General features: G+C 45.0%; 1 protein-coding gene across 3 annotated transcripts in view; it reads right to left on the bottom strand.

Moving 5' to 3' along the window:
- Positions 1 to 20,456, bottom strand: part of Bid (BH3 interacting domain death agonist) — a 42,008-nt gene that overhangs the window by 5,662 nt on the left and 15,890 nt on the right. For all 3 annotated transcript variants that reach the window (XM_010630366.1, XM_010630365.1, XM_010630364.1), the window contains exons 2-4: positions 8,255 to 8,324; positions 4,281 to 4,497; positions 651 to 787 (exon numbers count right to left, since the gene is read on the bottom strand). In XM_010630366.1, the coding sequence (XP_010628668.1) occupies positions 651 to 787; positions 4,281 to 4,497; positions 8,255 to 8,266 (366 nt within the window). In that variant the 5' untranslated portion in view covers positions 8,267 to 8,324. The remainder of the gene's footprint in view (positions 1 to 650; positions 788 to 4,280; positions 4,498 to 8,254; positions 8,325 to 20,456) is intronic.

The raw sequence follows: 20,456 nt of genomic DNA, 5'->3' as shown, positions 1-20,456 counted from the left end.
AAAATGAGAATCAAGACTTGTCATGTAGAGGTACAAGATCCCAACAATGAATGTAACTGTACTGTATCCCTAAAATGTACCAATAAACTCAATAAAATTAATTAAAAAAAAAAGTTCTCTGCTGGTGTCTCTGACCCCCCAGAACAGAAGAATAAGTTATTTCTGGAAGAGTCAGATACACTCCACTCGTCTTTCTGGAGACTTTTATCCTTAAGCTCTGGATCCCGACTATGATGCAAGTTTCCTATCTCAGCTAACTCTATGTAACTGTACTGTATCCCTAAAATGTACCAATAAACTCAATAAAATTAATTAAAAAAAAAAGTTCTCTGCTGGTGTCTCTGACCCCCCAGAACAGAAGAATAAGTTATTTCTGGAAGAGTCAGATACACTCCACTCGTCTTTCTGGAGACTTTTATCCTTAAGCTCTGGATCCCGACTATGATGCAAGTTTCCTAAATCTCAGCTAACTCCATGCTCTCATTCCCAGGCCTCCTGTCAAAGCTCCAGAGGGAGTGTCAGGAAGGGGTCACCTCACAAGACACTGGCAAGAGACAGAGGACAGGCTTTGTTGGCTCAACTAACAGAGGAGAAAGTCCTCGCCCTTCCCAAGCACCCAGACCTGCCAGGGAGTCCTGCCCGTCACTGACCTCCTCTGACAGACTCGGGTTCCTGAAGTGCATGGCCAGCTGGCTCACCAGTCCGGGATGGATGCTGCGGTCCAACTCATCCCCAATTTCCGCGAGATGACAGGCAATACTGTGAATTACTTCTTGATTTTCAGAATCTGAATATTCAGGCAGAGGGCAGCAGAGACCAAGAAGATTCAGAAAAATGACCCTGTTTGACACCTGTATCCCATCGTAGTCCCTCCTAAAATCAGTTTGGAGCAAGACCAGCTCCACAGCCTGCCCCAGCTGTGCTCTCCGAGCCTCAGGCTGTGGCATGGGGTGGCAGGAATGGGCCTGAGTGCGCGGCCTGGGGATGAGTATGGCAGTGGCCTTCACAGCTGTCGAGTTTATGTCCCAGCACCTAACGGGCACTGGGCTCCAGAGCCATCGGCAAAGGTGCTGCAGGTAGCTGCCTCAGTCCTACTCCACCACTCCCTCGGCACAAGGCCTTGCAGTGTCCTCCCAACCTCAGCGGGTAGTGGCAGAGCACACTCTTCTCCCCAGGCCGGTCTCTCTCACTGAGACCCCAAGCTTCTTCCGCACCCCCGGGCCCCGTCTGTTCTGCCTCCACCTTGCCATGACTCCCATTTACTCCTCTCCGCAGGCTGCCTGAGTGCCGCCCACCTGCCCCTGCCTCACCTCGTTCACTCAGCCCTTTCTCCTCTTTATTTTTCCTGGACACTTACTATATATTTTACCTATTTCTGCTGCCTGTCACCCCTGCCTAAATATAACCTTCCGAAAAGCTTCAATCTCTTTGACTTACTGGCAGATACTTAGCACTTAATGCATGGAGCCAAGGCACAACGGTGCACACTTGTAATCCCAGCTGCTTGGGAGGCTGAGGCAAAAGGATCCCAAGTTGAAGCCTGCAAGGGCAACTTCAGGAGGCAGGAAGAAGAGTGATTGCTTGGACTTCGTATTGAGGACCTCCTTAAATCCTATCCTCTGGTGTCTCATTTCACTGCAGCTTAATTTTGTTCGTTTGTTTGACACAGGGTCTCACTATGTAGTTCAGGCTGTGCTTGAACCCACCGTGAGCCCAGGCTGGCCTTGAACTCCCAGAGATTCTCCCGCCTCAGCCTCCCAAGTGCAGGGATTACAGGTGTACACCACCATGCTCAGCAGTGTACTACAGTTTCAGTAGGCTTTTTGCTTTTTTGCGATGCTGGGGATGGGATCTAGGCCTTGTGGAGGCCAGGCAAATGCTCTGCCACAGGACTGCACCCTGACACTTGCAGCTGGATACTACATGACTGTTCTACCTTGAACCTTCCAGAGGCTCATTTCTGCTTAAGTGACAAGTCACGCCCTAAGCTCTAATTCCCTTTGCTTAACTTCACTGCCTTCACACATTCTAGCCAATTCAATTATCCACTGTACCTTTTCTGGCTCTGGGCCTTCCTATCCTTGGGTGTGCCACATGACAGCCATTCTCTCTTCTCAGAGAACAGTACTGTACCACCCTCCAAGGTCCAGCTCAACAGCACTGCAGCCAGAACCCTTTTCCTGATTCCCTACAGAGCAACAAGCACCCCTCCTCCTCACAGCTCCCTCAGTACTGCCCTGCGCCCCCCTCATCTACCAAAGCCTTCCCACCTTATTCCAGTGACTTACATTTATGTCCTCCCTTCCCTTCGGCACCTGCTCAGGGACATTGGCAATCACACCGGATTCATCTGTGCCCAGGCAGCCAGAGCCTCTGTTCTGCCTCTTGCACCCAAGTCTCAGCAGGTATTTAATCTACATGCCAACAGAGGGCTGGAAGGTTACGTGTACAGCCCTATAATCACTTGCACAAATGCTACTGGTCAAGCCAAGCCAGGCTCCGCAGCCTAAAGACAGAGAGCAGTGCAGAGACTGAACGAGAAACATGCAGGCGAGGACTCTGGCCAGTCATTGCTGCAGAAGTTCCTGACACCAGAGCCTCCCTGCCCGTGCCTTCTGCGAGGCCCTTCTCAAAGGGGACCAGGTGTTTTCATTTAGTCTAGGACTGGGGAAAAGATATGCTGGCTGAATTCAAAGGCAGAGGAAGTCTTTGTCTTTGGTACACCAAGGTAGTGGGGAGTGTCAGGCACATCGTCATTCACTGGGGCCAAAGGCAGGACCAGCTATTGCTCTCCCCACGACCACCAGAGGGCAGTGCAACCTCTGTGCAGATGTGGGCAGCAGGCCTGGGCAGGAGACCAAGGCTGGCTGGTGAGGTGGGAAGCCTGGGGCCAGGTCCTCTGAATCACTGTGGGCATTCAGGGAAGTGATTCCAACCAAGGTCAGAATCTCCTAGGGAGTCTTCCCCAGAAAATATGCTGACTCAGGCAGCTAGAAGAGGACCCAGGTTCTGTGTGTTAAACTAAAGTTCCTCGTTGTGCCAGGGGATGTACCTCAGTGGTGCTGAGCCTGCCTGACAAGCACAAGGTTCTGAGTTCAGTTCTTTACCACACACACAAAAAAAGTTCTTCATCGCTATGGTTTATGCTATGCCCTAAGCTCCAATTCCCTTTGACAACTTCTTCAACTGCCTTCATACATTGTAGCCAAACTCAACTATCCACTGTACATTTCCTGGGTATTTGTGTGTTCAGAGGTGGGGCTTCTGGAAGACAAGTGCAGCAGGAGGGCTCTAACTTCAGCAGTAGATGAACCCACTGATGGCTTCGTAATTAGACAGCACAATTGGGAGGTGATAAAAACTTAGGAGGTGGAGCCTCGTTGAAGAATTAGGTCATGGCGTGTGACCTTGGTGACTACACCTTGTGGCCAGCCCCTTCCTCCCAGGCTCTTTCCATCTCTCCCTACTTCTTGGCTGCCGAGAGGTGAGCCGCTCTTATCTGGCACACCTCATACCATGTGTTCTGCTGCACTCCAGCCCGTAACAACGGAGCCAGTTCCAGAAGAGACCTGGCCTAAGCCCAGGCCCCCACCTCTTAGTGGAAATTATACTTGGTGTAGCTTTGGAGAAATCCAAACAGCAGCTGGATTTAGGGCCGGTCATCTAGAAATGAGATGCAGAATACTTCAATATCTAATTGTCATATAGGTATTCACAAATCAATATATATATATAAATAAAAAAGATTCTATACAGGATGCAAAAATTACTATGAAAAACCTGGACCTCACCTAGGCCCGCACAAGGTGGCATAGGCTGTGTTACAAGTTGCCGGTAGGACCTTGCCAGCAATGCCCAGACTCAACCAAATCAGAATGTGAGGGTGTGGGCCCCAGCACCCACTACCTTTTAAAACTCCCTAGGTCTCTGGGTTACACAAACCCAAGCTTGAGGCACCTTTGAGTTATATAATCCAAACCAATGGTTTCTAAGTCTTTGATTGTACAGACTATTGAGAAATCTGGTAAAAACACTATTCTGTACTGGCATAGACGATCAGGACTAACATCTGAAGGGACACTGTGGCTCCTGAGGGAAGACCTTTCTAAGCCACAGGAAGCAATCAAGTACAGACCAAACAATCCCAGGACATGGACATGTACAGTCCCTGAAACTTCAGGGTGGAGATGAGACCAGAGGTTCCGTCCAGCCCGTAGGCTCTGTACCTTACTGATGACAAGGTTCAGATCTGGGGCTAAGGAGGCATGCCCGGTGCTTACCTCCCTCTCTCCTTCCCCCGTAGAGGAGGCGGCTGGCCCTGTTACCATCCGTCTGCAGCTCATCATCATGGTCTGCCTCCAGGCAAACTCCAACAGGGAGTTCCTGGCCCAGGGCCTCCAGCTCTTTGTGGAAATTACAGTTGTTGTGGGCATGGAGGAAGGAAAACACCAGCAGGTTCGCGATGCTCTCATCCCTGAGGCCTGCGCCATTGCCAACCTAGGATGAAACAGGAGTCAGGGAGGCTGCTGGGAACCTGGGTCAGCACGTGACCTCCTTGCAGCTGAGCTGCCCTGAAAGAACCTCACTGGTCCAAAAGGGCAGGCCAATCCTGTGGATCCCAGGGCCCTGGAAAACAGCTCAGTGGGCAGAGTCTGGGCTGCAGCACCAGCTTAAAGCAGTGCTACCGGAAGCTCCAGTTCTGCAGGAGATGATCTGCTTGACCTCCCGAAAGCATGTGGCTGGGGTGAGCTTCCATCGGTTAAGCAGGTCTGTGGGTCAGTCCAGGAAAGTCAAGCAAATATCATCCCTTAAATGCCATCCCTGCATTTACATGCTTTTTGCCAAGATCCCTTGTCAGCTGTGCTGCTAGCGCTTAATGGCTCTTTCTTTTCCATCCTCTGTGACTGCGCAAACAGAAGAGTCTCAGTAAGTACTGGGGAGGGTGACCACAGGTCAACACCTGCCTCTGCACTAGCTTGGCCTACTTCTGGTGGGTGTGGCCTTAAAACTCCAGAGCGCCAAAGGGCAGCTCCCGCTCAGCATCAACATCAGCATCTCCCTAAGTGGCACCTGAAGCCCCTGCTCAGTTCCAGGCAGAAGCTGGGGGAGCAGGGGGAGCATTTCTGGCCCCCTGACCACATCTGGGGCTGGATGGTCAGCAAGCAAAGTGAGTAGAGGGAGCAGCAGCAGCTCCAGGTGCCGAGGGAAATACGGGGCTTGGAAGACAGGGCTTCTAAGATCCACACAGACACATGTCAAACACTCACATGGGGCTGTGAGAGAAGGACGAAGATGAACATGTAGGGAAAAGGTCCTTTTGTCTTCTAAGTCTTTAATAATTTACACTAGAGGAACCAAAAAACTTTCAGAGGATTATTTTTACAGGGTAAATAGTTTTAACTAAACAAAATACTGGGGATAGACAGGGATTTAGCTCAGTAGTGCCACTGCCTGCCTCGCAAATGCAAGGTCCTGAGTTCTATCCCTGGTACCAAAATGAAAAAAGAAAGAAAGAAAGAAAGAAACCAAAACACTGGGGATGTAGCTTGGTGGTAGAACCTGTGTTTAGCATATGTTTATATATGTACAAAAATATATATAAATAAGTAAAAGAATAAAATGGTATGTACATTGCTCTTCAGCCTTTACTTCCTCAAAATTACCCAAAAAGGAGAAACCATGTAAAAGTTCTACTGTATCCAATCATTACAATTCCTACATGAGGCACAGGGCACAGCTGAGCAACTCGGACATACTCATTTCTGCCCCATGGACACAGCTGGTCGGACTGGGGCAGTGTTATGGGTTGAGTTGTGCACCCCCAAAAAGATGCAAGTCCTAACCCAAAGTACCCATAAATGGGATCTTCTTTGAAAAGTGTCTTTGCAGATGTAATCAAGTTAAGAACCTTAACTTCATTAGAACAAGTCCTAAATCCTACGGCTGGCATCCATGTAAGAGAGGAGAGGGAGCTCTACGCTCAGGGGCACCTAGGGCAATGCCACGAGAAGACAGCTGAAACAAGAGTGACACATTCCAGGCCAGGAGGCACCAAGCCCAAAGGGAAGACACAGGGAACAGACCTCCCACAGAGCCTCAGGCTGATGCCCTGACATCAGGCCTCAGGCCCCAACCTAAGTCCCTGTTTTTAAAGCCATGCAGTTGGTGCTTCTTCGCTCCAGCAGCCCTAGGTCTTCGCCCCAGAACTTCCTTCCAGTGCAGGGTCGGCAGGCAGGTTTCCAAAGCTGGGATGTGGAGCTGCAACTGCCCCAGCTGGGCTGTACACCATTATGCAACACAAGTTCAGGGATCTTTTTTTCCACATAAAATAAAAAGAACAAAAGGTGGCTGGAAGGAAAGAGAAGGATGCCAGTGAGAGAGGAGGAGAGGTCCAGAAGGGTTCAGCAGACGCCAATGGGAAAGCAGAGGCCATGCATGGACAGCACAGACCACCCCACCGGAAGTGGCCCTGGAGCTGGGGAGTATTTCATTCCGAGAGTGAAGCATGCTTTGGAGAGGCTGAGTGTGAACCTAGGCCCTTATTTGATCTTCTAGTGACAAAAAGTTGAAGTGAACACCTCAGAAGAAGAAAGATTTGATAGTTATTTGTCTTTTTAGGTAGAACTTTTTTCTCCTTCGGTTCCAGGGATCACACTCAGGACCTTGCACTTGCCAGGTGCGCACATATGTGTCTTTTTAGATCACAGGGGAAAATATATTGAGAGAAACAAGACAGGAAATTTTTCTGGACACATCATAAAACTGATATAAAAGAGGCAACAATAATTCTCATAATACAAAATCAATTACAATGCAGAGAAAAAGATGGAAACCACCCAATATGGGTTTTTCCCAATGTGTTTGATAAACTGGAGTAATTCACCTTGGTACCCAAACCTGGCAAAGAGCACCCAACAACAGCAAAAATGAAACACTCTCACTCTATTTTATCCAAATAGTAAAGGAGAAAGGCAGAGCAAGTGAGCGAGCTATCACGTGGATGAACCTTGAGAACAGTATGCTGAGTAAAATAAGCCAGCCACAGAATAACAAATACTGACTTACATGAGGCCCACCAGGGCAATTCCACGGAGACAGGAAGTGGAGTGGCATTGCCGAATGGCAGGGGACAGTTTCAGCTGAGCCAGATGAAAAGCTCTGAGGAATGTAGTGACACCTATGCCTTTGACCACACGCATGCATTTAAAGCCCTTGGATTTTGTACTTCAAAGTGGGTAAGTAGTAAATCTTTTCTCTTTTTTCCTTTCTTTTTTGGGGGGCAGCACTGGGGATGGAATCCAGGGCCTCACACATGCTAGGCAAATGCTTTACCACTGAGCTGCACCCCCAGCTCAAAATGGTGACTCTTATGTTATACGTATTTTACAAAACTTTATTAAAATTATAGACAAATATAAGACATATAAATATAAAAATATAAGAAAGCTGTAATATCTATGATACAATGAAAATTGCATTTTTGTTTTGTTTTGAGACAGGTTCTTGCTATATAGCCTAGACTTGTGATCATCTTGCCTCGGCCTCCTTGGTGCTGGGATCACAGGTGTGTGCCACCTTGCTGTGTCCAGTTTAGGACAACAGTTCTGATGGGGAAAAACATTAGAGAAAACTGCTCCTGAGCAGCAGGAAGCCAACTCCATGGGACCTAGGCCAGCAGCCTAATCTCAGGGCCTTTCTTTCTCACCCTGAAGGTGAGTGCAATCATGCTCCCCACCACGCCACACACAGAGAGGCTGGGCCACCTGAGGGAAAGGGCCTCCCTCTGTCCCCAACTGCTCTGCGAGGAAGGTGTGGCAGTGCTGCTTCTGAGTGGCATGCACCTCAAGAACAAAGGCACGGAAGCAGCTGTGGTGGGAGGGGAGGGACAGAGGCCTGGACGGATGCTGCTCTCCATGGCAGGAGTGCATGGGAGCTCCTGATATCTCTGCTGCTCAGGTGCCCGGCAGCCCCCAAACCACACATCTTCCCCTCCAGCTTCCAGGCTAAAAACCACAGCCCTGCCATCCTGCCAGAAGGTGACTCCATACCCTCACCCAAGACCCTTCCTGGTGCAGGGGTGCGACACCGTCAGGGACTCAGACAATGGGATTCTGTGGACTCTGGAGCTGTCACACTGCAGAGCTGTCAGGTAGCGCTAGGCTGACCAGCACAGACCACACACATTCAAGGAACAAGCTGGCCCTCGCCTTGCCCTCCCTCCCGAGCCACTCCTCTGAAAGAACCCAGCACTGACCGTGGTGTCCATGGTACTGGCAGCAGAGCTCCAACTCTCCTCTGGCTCACAGGTGCAGCACGTTGGCAGCCTGGAAGAAGACAGGGGGAGGTGGTTCAGCATGCAGGGACACCAGTGTGTGCCCCCTAGGGAGGAGGGAGAAGGCTGGCAGGAGCCGCTGAGGTCCCCAGCGCCCTGCCTAGCCAGCTCCAGCAGTGCTCAGCCTGGGTCCTTGCTCTCCCCTTTGACACAGAACCCGGAGAGCAGGCGCTGGTGTTTTCCTCAGTCCAGAGACTGCCGGGTCCCTCGGTGCCCCCCTGGCCAGTCCTGCACAGTCTGACTGACATACCTACCTTAGTAACTTTACTGTAAGAACAAATTCAGTTAATAAAAAGCATATCTAAAGGGCCCAGGGTTTAGCTCAGTGGTTCCACCGCCTGCCTCGCAAGCACAAGGACCTGAGTTTGATCCCCAGTACCAAAAATAATAAATAAATAAAGCATATCTAAAAGTTTTTAGGAAATTTGTCTTAATATTATCATGACTACTATCACACTCATTCCCTCCTTTCAACAACAAAGACAACTCATTTCTTTAGTGAGCTTTATGATTTCTGTTATTCTACCCAACAATGCTGAGCAGGCAGGCAAAGTGTAGTTTAGGGTAATTTTTTGAGGCCATAGAACCAGTTAGTGATATGTAGGAAGGAGCAGGTGAGTTCCCTCTACCAGGTCATGTGGCTTCAAAGGGCAGGTAAGAAAAATAGTTAATGTATACCTTCTGTAAAATGATTATGAAGAATGTACTTAGCCCAGCATGGTGGTGCACGCCTGTAATCCCAGAACTCTGTGAGGCTAAGACAGGAAGATGATGAGTTTGAGCCCAGACTGGGCAATTTAGTAAGATTTTATTTCATATGTATTTATTTTTGGTTTTTTGAGACAGGGTCTCACTATGTAGTTGCGACTGACCTGGAACTCACTCTGTAGCCCAGGTTGGTCTCGAACTCACAGTGATCCTCTTTCCTCAGCCTCCTGAGTGCTGGGATTACAGGTGTGTGTCACCACACCCGGTTTATCTCATAATTTAAAAAATAACGTATAAAGAGGGGGTGGTGGCTAGAAATATAGCTCAGTGGACCTGGGTTCAATCTCTACAACTACACACACACACACACACACACACACACGCACACACACAAACACATACACAATTTGACAATTACACAAAAGATTTCCATGACACATAAGCCAACTTAAATAATCCATCATAAAGAACTGACTGGACAAAAGCCAAATGCAGATTAAGTTAAAAACTTTTTCCACACAACTCAAAGTAATATGGCCACCATGGAGGGCAGAATGGAGAAGCCTCAAAAACATAAACAGGGCCGGGGGTATAGCTCAGTGGTGCTGTACCTGCCTGGCAAGTGCAAGGTCCTGAGTTCAATTACCAGTACAGGTAAAAAACAAACAAACAAACAAAAAACAACCCTAAGAACAGAACTACTGTAAGATCCAGCTACCCACTTCTGGGTATTTATCCAAGGGAGATGAGATCGGCACACAAGAGACACCTGGACACCCATGTTTCCTGCAGCACTATTCACAACAGCTACAACACGACGCGGAATAACCTAGGTGCCCATCAATGGATGAATGAATGATACTCTTTATCTTTTTTTCAGTAAAGTGGGTGAAATTAGAGGATAACTGTAAAGTGAAACAAATCAGACACAGAAAGACAAGTATTGTATGTCCTATCCTACAGGCGGCAAAAAAGTCGACTTAGGATGGAAGTACAGCTCCATGGCAGAGCGCGCCTGCGTGTGTGAGGCCCGGGCTTCCACCCAAACACCAAGCACTCAAAGCCAGCTCAAAGGCAACGAAAAGCAAGAAAGGACACAGTGGTCAGAATACCAAACTGCAGGGCTGTAGCTACAGTTCACTGGCAGTGTGGGTGCTCAGCATGTGTAAAGCCCTGGGTTCAACCCCCACCACCAATGCAAAACAAAAACCAAATTTTTTAAAAGGGCTGGGGTAAAGCTGAGTAGCAGAGCGCGTACTTAGCATGTACAAGGCCCTAAGTCCAGTTCTCCAGCATGATAAGTAGGTAGATTAAAAGGGCTAGTCTCAGGCCCGGGATTTAGCTCAGTGGTTCTGCCGCCTGCCTTGCAAGCACAAGGACCTGAGTTCAATCCCTGGTACCTGAAACAAACAAACAAAAGGGCTAGACTCAATTTGATAATTTCTATGGGTACAGCAAGAGTGTTCATCTGCTCAGCCTCCTTATGTTTCGTTTGCAAACACAGAACTGTGAAGTACAGACCAGCTACCAAGGCCACAAATGCAAATGAAAATTACTGGCCTTTAGGGTCTCACTATGTAGTTCAGATTGGCCTTGAACTCACTATGTAGCCCAGGATGGACTCGAACTTGCAGTGATCTCCCTGCTTCAGCCTCTCATGAGCTGGGATTATAGGTGTGTATACCACGTCCTGCTGAAAAATAGCGGACTTTTAGAAGCCTGTTACCTGCTACCCCAAAGGAGGAAAGCCCGCCGGTTTCACCAAGTCCCTCTAAAAGTTTGCAGGATTCCTCCGTGGAACAAATGAAGGCAACCAAGAGAGAAGGCTGGGGCAGCTCACCCTGAGCTGGCTGTGTGTGTGGGGTCAGCCCTGCAGATGCCACAACATGATAGCGACTCGAGGCAGGCAAAGGGAGAGCTGCAGAGTGCCAGTGGGGGCTGCCAGACGGGAAGCTATAGGCAGCAACAGGAAGCAGGCGATGAGAGATGAGAGGCACATCTCGTTCTCGCTGGTTGGCCCCAGGTTAGAAGCAGGGACACAAGTTAGAGTAGTTGTCAGTTCTTGATGGAATCCTGGCCACTTGGGGCCATGGTTAAAGAAGTGACTCTAGCCTCAAGGACAGTTACTAAAGAAGCCATCTGGCTTCCTGGTTGCTTATGTAGCTAAGGGTAGATTCTCAGGCTGGCTGGACAGGCCATGAGTCAGAGCTCTTTTATACATGGACCAGCCACTGCCTATTTGTATATTTCATCACTCAGCACTCTTCTGGTCCTCCAAATATCTCAAAATTCCTGGTCCTGCAGGGAATGACCCTCTTCACCACCCTGTAAGCCAGGAGCTGGGTCAGTTTTCTCGAGAAGGCTTTCAAGGCATTGTTACAATGAAGTCAGTCTCAATTCCTTTATAAGCCAGGTTTGGTGACGCATTGAGGCAAGAGAAGTGGAAGTTCCAGGCCAGCCAAGTAAAGGTCTGGGACGAGGTCAGTGACAAAGCATTTGCCTAGCTTGTGTGTGGCCTTGAAGGAGAGGGAGGGAGAAGGGGGGAGGGAGAGGAGAGAAAAAAAAACGGTGTGCCAGAGCTGGTTACCTGAGCATTATTCACATCAACTCGTCCAATTATATCCTAGTTTTTAATCTTTCAAAGAATCCACTCTGATTCACTGATTGTGTTGTTTTCTTGCTCTCCATTAATTTCTGCTGTGAAATTATAAAATTTCCTCCCTTGTATGACCTTTGTGCTTGACTTGCTCTTCTTTTTCTAGAAACTTGAGGTTCAACTTTAGGCTACTTGAGCTCACTGTTTTTCTGATGTGGGTATTCACTGCTATAAATTCCCCTCATAGGTCTGCTTTCATTGTGTCCCATAAGTTCTAGTATGCTGTATTGCCATTATCATTTAATTTTAAAAACTGTGTAATTTCTTCTTTAATTTCATCTGTGACCTACTGTTTGTTCAGAAGGGTGTTATTTAATTTCCATGTGTTTATGGAGTTCTTGTGGTTTCTTCTACCGTTGATTTCCAACTTCGTTGCACTATGGTCTGATAATAACATGCATGGGATAATTCCAATTCCTTTGCTTTTTTTCTTTTTTTAGGTACTGGGGACCTTGCACTTGTGAGATAGGTAGTGGAACCACTAGGATAAATCCCCAGCCCTGCATTTTTTTGTTTTGTTTTTTGAGACAGGGTTTTGCTATGTAGTTCAGACTGGCCTTGAACTCACTTTGTACCCCACACTGGCCTTGAACTCACAGCAATCCTCTTATCTCAGCTTCCTGAGTGCTGGGATTACAGACATGCACTACCACCCCTAGCAATTCCTTTGCATTTACTTAAGCATGGTCTATGAGCAAATATATGGTCTATTTTGGAGAACATCCCATGTGCAACTGAGAAGAATGTGGATTCTGATGTGGGGTGAAACACTCTGTAGACATCTATTAAGACCACTTGTTCAAAAGTTTGGTCCAGTTCTAATGTTTCACTATTGGTTTTTTGTCTAGTTGATCTATTTATGACAGTGGGGTATTAGTGCTTATTTTTTTGTGTCTGTTAATATTTGTTTTATATAGTTGCATGCACTGATATTTGGTGCATATATATTTATATCTTCCTTTTGTATTGTTCCCTTTACAGGGATGTAGTGATCTTCTTTGTCTCTCTTAATCAGTCTTGGCTTGAAATGCACTTTGTCTGCAAATAGAATAGCTGCTTTTTTCTGGGTTCCATTCACATGGTGTATTGCTTTCCACCCTTTGACTTGCAGTCTATGAATTTCTTTTTTAATTAAATGTGTTTCTTGTATGCAGCATATTGTTAGATCTTGCTTCTTTATCCATTCTGCCAGTCTGTTTCTTTTGACTGGTGAATTGAGACCATTAACATTGATGGTTATAACTGATACATATTCTTGTTATGTTATTTTCCTGTTGGCTCCCTTTATTCCTCCTCTGTAATTTCTTGCCTTGCCTGGTAGATTCATTCTGTTGATGTTCATGGAGTTGTAATCTTTGTTACCTCTTTTTAGATATCCTTCAGAACAATTTAGAGTGCTGGTTTGGTGTTATGAATTGCCTCAGGTGTTCTGTCATGAAAGTGTCTTATTTCTCCATCAATTTTGAAGATAGTTTTGCAGGGCACTTCAATCAGGGTTGGGGGTTTTCTTTTAGGGCTTGAAATACTTCACTCCAAGCTCTCCTTGATTTGAGGGCACATATTGAGAAGTCTGCTGTGATTTTGATGGGCTTTCCTTTATAGGTGATTTGTTTCTTTTCTGTAACAACTTCTAATATTCTGTTCTGTTCTTAGATTTCTGATATCTTGACTATTACATGCCTTGGTATAGATTTTTTTTATCATAGCCAATTGGAATTCTATATGCCTCACATATCTGTATGTCAAATTCTTTTCCCATTTGGGAAGTTTTCTGCCATTATTTCTGTGAACAGTCGTTGTTGTTTGGTACTGGGGATCAAATTCGCAGTGGAACCACTGAGCTAAATCCTCAGTCCTGTGAACAGTTTTTTTTTTTTTTTTTATGTCATGTCATTTGTGTGTGCACGTGATTGTTCCACTTCACTGCTCCCTGGATTTACCTTTGGTGAGATGAAAGTCTGGGTTGCATCTTGTTTAAGTGTCTTCTTATTTTTTCTTTTTTTCAGTTTAACTACTAGGTTGATACTTGTAAATTGCTTATGGCAACAGCTTTATTTCAGTACTTAGAACCCTTAGAAAATGACTACTTCTCAGATGTCTTCCAGTTGTAGCTGGCTTTTGGATATTGAGTTTGTTGCAGGATCCTACCTCTTCAATTTATTGGTGATGAGAAGTTGCTGCCTACCTGGCCCAGCCCCTAGTTCTTTGGCACTGGCCTATAGTATTTTTTAGACCCATAGGCAATCTCAGTCTTGGTATACCAGGAAGAACAACTGATTAGCACAATTATGTCACCTTGGCTAAAGTAGTACAATCAGCAATAACAACAGCATCTAACAAAGCCTGGAAAATGAAAAACTGTGGTAACTATTAATTTGCCACCTTTACCTGTATGAACTAGATATGTGGTTATATAACAAACCAGAAAATTATGTGCTGTAAATAAGGCCTTATATGCTGGTTTTACCCTCAGGAGAGGAAATTTAATAGAGGTTGGAGGGGTAGAGAAACAGAAGAAGAGGAAGAGATTAGAAGGCTGGACAACAAAGGAAGATCACACAAATTTTGGGAAACTGGTGAAGAAGACAGGAGGGAAAGAGAAGGAAGAAATAAAGACAAGAAAAGAACAAGAGGGCCGGGGATTTGGCTCAGTGGTTTGGTCGCCTGCCTCACAAGCGCTAGGACCCAATTTCGATCCCTGGTACCAATAAAAAAAAAAAAAAAAAAAAAAAAAAAAAAAAAAAAAAAAAAAACCAAAACAGAACAACAACAAAAACTAGAAATTGTGTTTGCACTCATATAAAAACAACAATCAGGAAAAAACAAACAAACAAAAAACAAAAGCTATTTAAAGAAAAGGAAAAAAAGTCTACTGTCACTCGTACACAATGCCCAGATCCAAGTTAATTAATCCAGCAAGCCAGCCATAGGTTTGTGGTGAAATAGTAGATAATCCCAGCAGGCCTACATCTTTAGTTCCACTGAAATTCAGGCTGTGAGGCTGGAACCAGATTTGTTGAGCCTACAGCAGATTTGTTGTACCTCCTGCCAGCTTGAACTCAGCTCCCTGCTGGCTGACTGGAACTTGGCAGCCTCCCTGTGACATGGGGAGCCACTAGATGGAGCTGGCCTGACATTGCTCTGAGTTCTGAGCTCAGGTGGCCCCTCTCCAAGATGGTTACCAGCCAACTGCCCTCTTCTGGAGGATGTCTGAACCTGAATAATTCATCAGCCATTGCAGTCTGCTGCATCCACTGCTCCATTCCACTGGTGCATTTCTCTGTGGAGGCTTTTAGGGTTGCCAATGGTCACCATGGGTCTGTAGGTTCAAGTCACCCTTCCTATGCAGTGAGTTAGGGCTCAGGGAGAATGCACCACTTGATACCTCCCTTGTTGAAGTCTCTCTTTGCTTTCCAGGTGGGTCCCAATTCTCACTTCAGATCCTTCCTGGGTCATGGGGACCCATTTCCTTCCTTCCCTTCCTTACACTGCTATCTTCCAGTGTCTGGACACCAAATTTCAGAGAGGCTCTTTAGGGGCTGAGGATTTAGATCAGTAGGTCCGCCGCCTGCCTCAGAGAGGCTCTTTCTCTGCTGCTCACTACTCTGCCATCCTTCTGGAAGTCTGCTTTCAATAATTTCCTGACAGAGCCCTGCAGAGCCCTCTCCTCAGGGGACCCAGACTTGGGTGTCATCCTATTTCTTAGTTTTAAAAGGGGGTACAAGCCATGGTGGTTCATGCCTGTAATCCAAGCACTCTGGAGGCTGAGGCAGGAGAATCACTGTGAGTTCGAGACCGGGCTGGGCTACATAATGAGTTCTAGGTCAGTCTCAACTACAAAGTGAGACCCTGACTCAAAAAATAAATAAAATAAATAAATAAAAAATAAGAAGGGGTACAGATGGCAGTACCTCAAAAAAATCCAACAGAATTGCTACTTGACCTAGAATCCTGCTTCTAGGCATATGTACAAAAGAAGAGAAAACATGGTCTTGAACAGATACCTGTACACACTTATTCATGGAAGCACTAGTCATGACAGGTTGAAGGTAGAGAGAGTGCAAATGTCCATTAGCAGATGGGTGGTTTACATACACAGCGGAATGCAAGGAAATCCTAACATGCAAATCTTGATAGCCTTGAAGACATTATGCTAAGTGAAACAAGCCTGTCACAAAGGCCAAGTAGTCTATGCTTCCACTTTTTCTTTTTTTGAGGTGTTAGGAATGGAACTCAGGGCCTAACTAGGCAACCACTCTGTGTTGTGCTACTTTCTGGCCCAGGGGTGTTACAAGGTGAATAACCGAATCTTGGAGACTTTCCAGGGGACTCAACAACAGCTTTACTGGTAAAACACCCCAAAAGGGCTGGAGGTGTAGCCCAGCATCGAGTTGCCCAGAATGCTTAAGGGCCTGGGTTCCATTCCAAGAGATGCAAAAAACTAAAAAATCTTAAAAAAATGTTTTTTTTCTAAACCTTCAGTCCAATCTCTGGAAAACAGCATTAAAAGTGTTACTAGAGGCAGCAGAATACTCAGTTAAGATAGGATCATGTGGCCTGAGATATGAGACTTGGTTATCCATTAATGAAACTCATAAACCTTGGCCCTTTTCATAAGTGATGGACTGTTGTTTGTTGAGTCACCTCTTAAAAAAATAAAGAGGGCTGGGCATGTGGCTCAGTGGCAGAACACTTGGCTAGCATGTCTGAGGTCCTGGGTTCCACTCCCAGCACTACCCCACTCAAAAAAATCAAAACCATAGTAAAGTCCATATACAGAACTAAAAATTATTCCTCACAGAATCTCTGCTATCCAGGTGGACTGTGGAGAAAGTAGAAAATCTTTCATTTTTGAAAGGGATTAAGGAATAAACTAAGGTAGTGACCACCAAAATAAACAAGTTTTGCCAAAATTATACTTTAGGGTTTTTTTGTTTGTTTGGTTTTTGAGACGGGGGTCTCACTGTACAGTTCAAGATGGCCTTGAACCCACTATGTATTCCAGGCTTTCCTTGAAATTAGGAAGATCCTCTTTTTTTGGTTTTTGGTTTTTTGGGGGGTTTTTGAGACAGGATCTCACGATGTAGCTAAGACTGACCTAAAACTCACTATGTAGCCCAGGTGGTCTCGAACTCACAGCGATCCTCCTGCTTCAGCCTCCCGGGTGCTGGGATAACAGGAGTGCACAACCACGCCCGGCAGGGAGATCCTCTTGCCTCAGCCTCCCAAGTGTTCAAGTGCTGGGATTACAGGTATGTACCACCACACCTGGCCACTTCTCAGTTTCTTTTTTGACTCTGGAAGATCACTTTACGAAAGTGCAGTCCACAAAAATTCTAAGTTGCTGGAGACCCTTTTCACAGGATCTATGAAGTCAAAATATTTCATAAACTGAAGGTGGTGTACACCTATATATAATACCAGTTTCTTGGGAGAGAGGCAGGAAGATCTCAAGTTTAAGGCCAGCCTGGGCAACGTAGCAAGACTCCATCTTAAATAAAAAAGTAGTTGTTTTAATTCTAACACAGAAACTATTGATGGATAAAAACCACTTAATCTGAAGCTTTTTGGTTCCTCAATTATTATGTATAAGAAGGTCTAGAAACCAAAACATGAGGAAAAAACTACCCCTTTTCTTTGAAAAATAAAAGTATATATAAACACATTTTTTCTGTCACCCATAGTAATTATAACTTTTAATCAGAGTACTTCCTTCTATTTTACAGAGTCTGGGGAGTGACAACTGATGTGTCTCTCACCACCTGTATTTTAGCAGATGCTCAGGAACACATGTGAGGTGTGATCAAAATATACAGTGAGTGTATTTTTTAAAAAATTATCAGACACATTACCATTAATCTAGCACAAAATATTACCCCTCGCTTCAAACAAACTTTCCATTGCTCTTGCCACTTTCTGAAGCTATGCTCGCCTCTGGAAGTCCTCTTTAGTGAGTGTTTTTATGAGGTGTGAACAAAATAAAGTGAAAGCCACCACCAAGTATCATCCAAGAGAAAGGCAGGCATGTAAAAACAGTGCAGTGTGTCTTTATCTACTTATTCATAGGATCGGACACTGTGTTACTTCTGGTTCTTCCCAAGATCAAAGTGATCATGAAAGATAAATGTTTTGAATGCAGTCAGCGGCAACAGCACAACTAAAGATATTCACAAAAGAAGACTTCCAGAATAGCTTCAGAAAGTGGCAAAAATGATGGGATAAGTGTGTTCAAAACAGGGGGAGTATTGTGATGGAGATTAATAGCCATGTGTTTTTTACTGTAATGCACTTTAAAAGTTTTAAAAATATTTATAATTTTCCCATCACTTTGCATATATGATGAGAGTTTGTGTGTGTGTACATGTTCCTGGGGATTAAATCCATGAGTGCTCTCCCACTACTGGCTCTACCCAGCTAACACAACCAGCTAACACAACTTTTTTGAGTCACATGTATTCCTTTTATACTTTCACAAAGTGGAAAGCATATTCACTAAAAGTAGCTAAAGAAATTGATTTTTTTTTTTACAGCACCAGGGATCAAACTCAAGACCTTGCACTTGTGAGGCAGGCACAGTTCCATTGGGGTAAATCCCTAGCCAAAAGTTGCATCTTTTTAGAACTTAAAAAAATTTAAAAGCTATGCCTAATAACTAACATTTCAGTATTCTGTCTTAAAAATATAGGTATACAAAGCCAGGCATGGTGGCACATGCCTATAATTCCAGCACTAAAGAGGCCAAGGCAGGAAGATTACCCAAAATTTGAGGCCAGCCTGAATGACACAGTGAGTTCAAGACCATCCTGAACTATATATATAGCAGGACTCTGTCTGAAAAAAAAATATATATACACACACATTTTATTTATACACACACACACACACACACACACAAACACACACGGCTATACAATGATTATTCATTAGTTAACAGTTTAATATCGGTCAAAGTTTTACCTTGAAATACCGTGAAAACAAAAATACTGTCAGGCCAGGTATGGTGGCAACTTACCAGTAGTGAGACCCTGCCTCAAAAATAAAACAAGCCAGACATTTTGGGAGGCTGAAGCAGAAGGATCGTAAGCAGAAGGATCCCAGTTTGGGTGACTTAGTGAGGTGCTCTCTCAAAATAAAAAATAAAAATAAAAACAGCTGGGATGTTGCTATGTAAAGGCTTTGGTTCAATCCCTAGTGCTGCTTTTTAATTTAAAAAGTACTGGGGATGTAGCTCAGTGCTCCCTGGGTTCAATTCTCAGTACCACAGGACAGACAAATAAAAACATTTTCGGGGCTGGGATGCAGCTCAGTGGTATAGAATGTGCTCAATATGCATAAGGTCCAGCACCAAATACACACAAATAAAAGCAATATTTAAATAATTGTTCAATTAAGCGCAACACAAATTTACAATTTTCATGTTAATCATATGTAAGAGTAATATTAACTGATTTGATAAGTAAACCTGTAGCAGGTTAAGGGGGGAAGTAAATAGAATAATATAGAAATATTATTATATTTAATACTAATGAAGAAAACAGCCTTTTTAAAAATGTGTTATTAATTTAGTCTCACTTGCCAAAGATTTACCCTAATCATGTGAATTCTAATTCTTAAAATATGTGTTTGTTTCTGTACAAACATTTTCTTAGGGCCTGGGGTGTAGCTCACTGATGGAACAGTGCCCCTCCAATTTAAATCATGTCATAATTTAAACTCCACTGACTAAGAAATGTTTCATCATCACACAAGGAGAAGCTTTAGACACAAAGAGCTTCCAGCAGCAGTTCTACAACCTCCACTCATGCCAAGAACAGACACGAAAGTAAACCCCCAGGCTCAGCTGTTAAAGAGTTGTTCTTTCCACTGAAAACAAAATCCTTAATTGAACTGAGGTCAGACACTAAGGACACAAAGAAAAAAGTCTAGCAATCAGATTCTATTATCTGTCTCAATGAAGAATAGATCTGTCATCTGCCTATAAGGATGAGAAGACAGAAGACCAGAAACCTAAATCCTCAGTCAACACCACCAAGACAATTTATCTGCAAATCAGAAAGCAGGACAAGTGGGCTCCGATCCACCATGGGAAGGAGAACCACGCCTGCTCCCCACCCAGCCGCCATCGCTCAAGTGCCGGGAAGGTAGCCATGCGGGCACCCCTGAACCCCCATAATCCCGCCCCCGCACTTTCAGATCTCCTGACTGTACCAGTCTTTGGACCTACTCTGCAAAGACAGAGGTGGTCATCAAGGGTATTTTTCTGAGTTCCCAACTTTGAACATCTTTAAAGAAAGGGCGTGGGAAACCTGTAATAGAACATTGTGGAGTTCAACCATTCAGAAGGTTAGGGAACTCAATCGGGGTCTTGCAGCCCAAGGTCAGTCAGTGTCATGGGGTTTAGCCATCAGCTAACTGAGATCAGGGGTCTTGCATCCTCGCTCTGTCTGAGCCATTAAATGGTAAATACACTATATTGAAATTTTGTTCACTGCAGACATGTTCTGGACTGCTTCTTGATTTCAATTTAATTCAAATGATTTAAGGGTGATAGACTAGAGACTACCACAGGAGGTCAGTGTCCAAGTTGTGCTTGATCTTAATGTGTTGCTGATTGTATCAGTTGGGGTAAAGCATTGCCGTTGATTTGATGAGCTGTTTTCTCTGATGTTATAAAGATGATAATGTCTGTGGGTCATTAGAGACACAGAAGCTAGGGCACAACTATATCAGGAAGATTTGGGTGATAATCCAGAGATTAAA

This window comes from Fukomys damarensis, unplaced genomic scaffold (assembly GCF_012274545.1).
Source record: "Fukomys damarensis isolate Sample0158 unplaced genomic scaffold, DMR_v1.0_HiC HiC_scaffold_5, whole genome shotgun sequence".
Lineage (NCBI taxonomy): Eukaryota > Metazoa > Chordata > Mammalia > Rodentia > Bathyergidae > Fukomys > Fukomys damarensis.
This window is presented reverse-complemented; position numbering and strand designations above follow the sequence as displayed.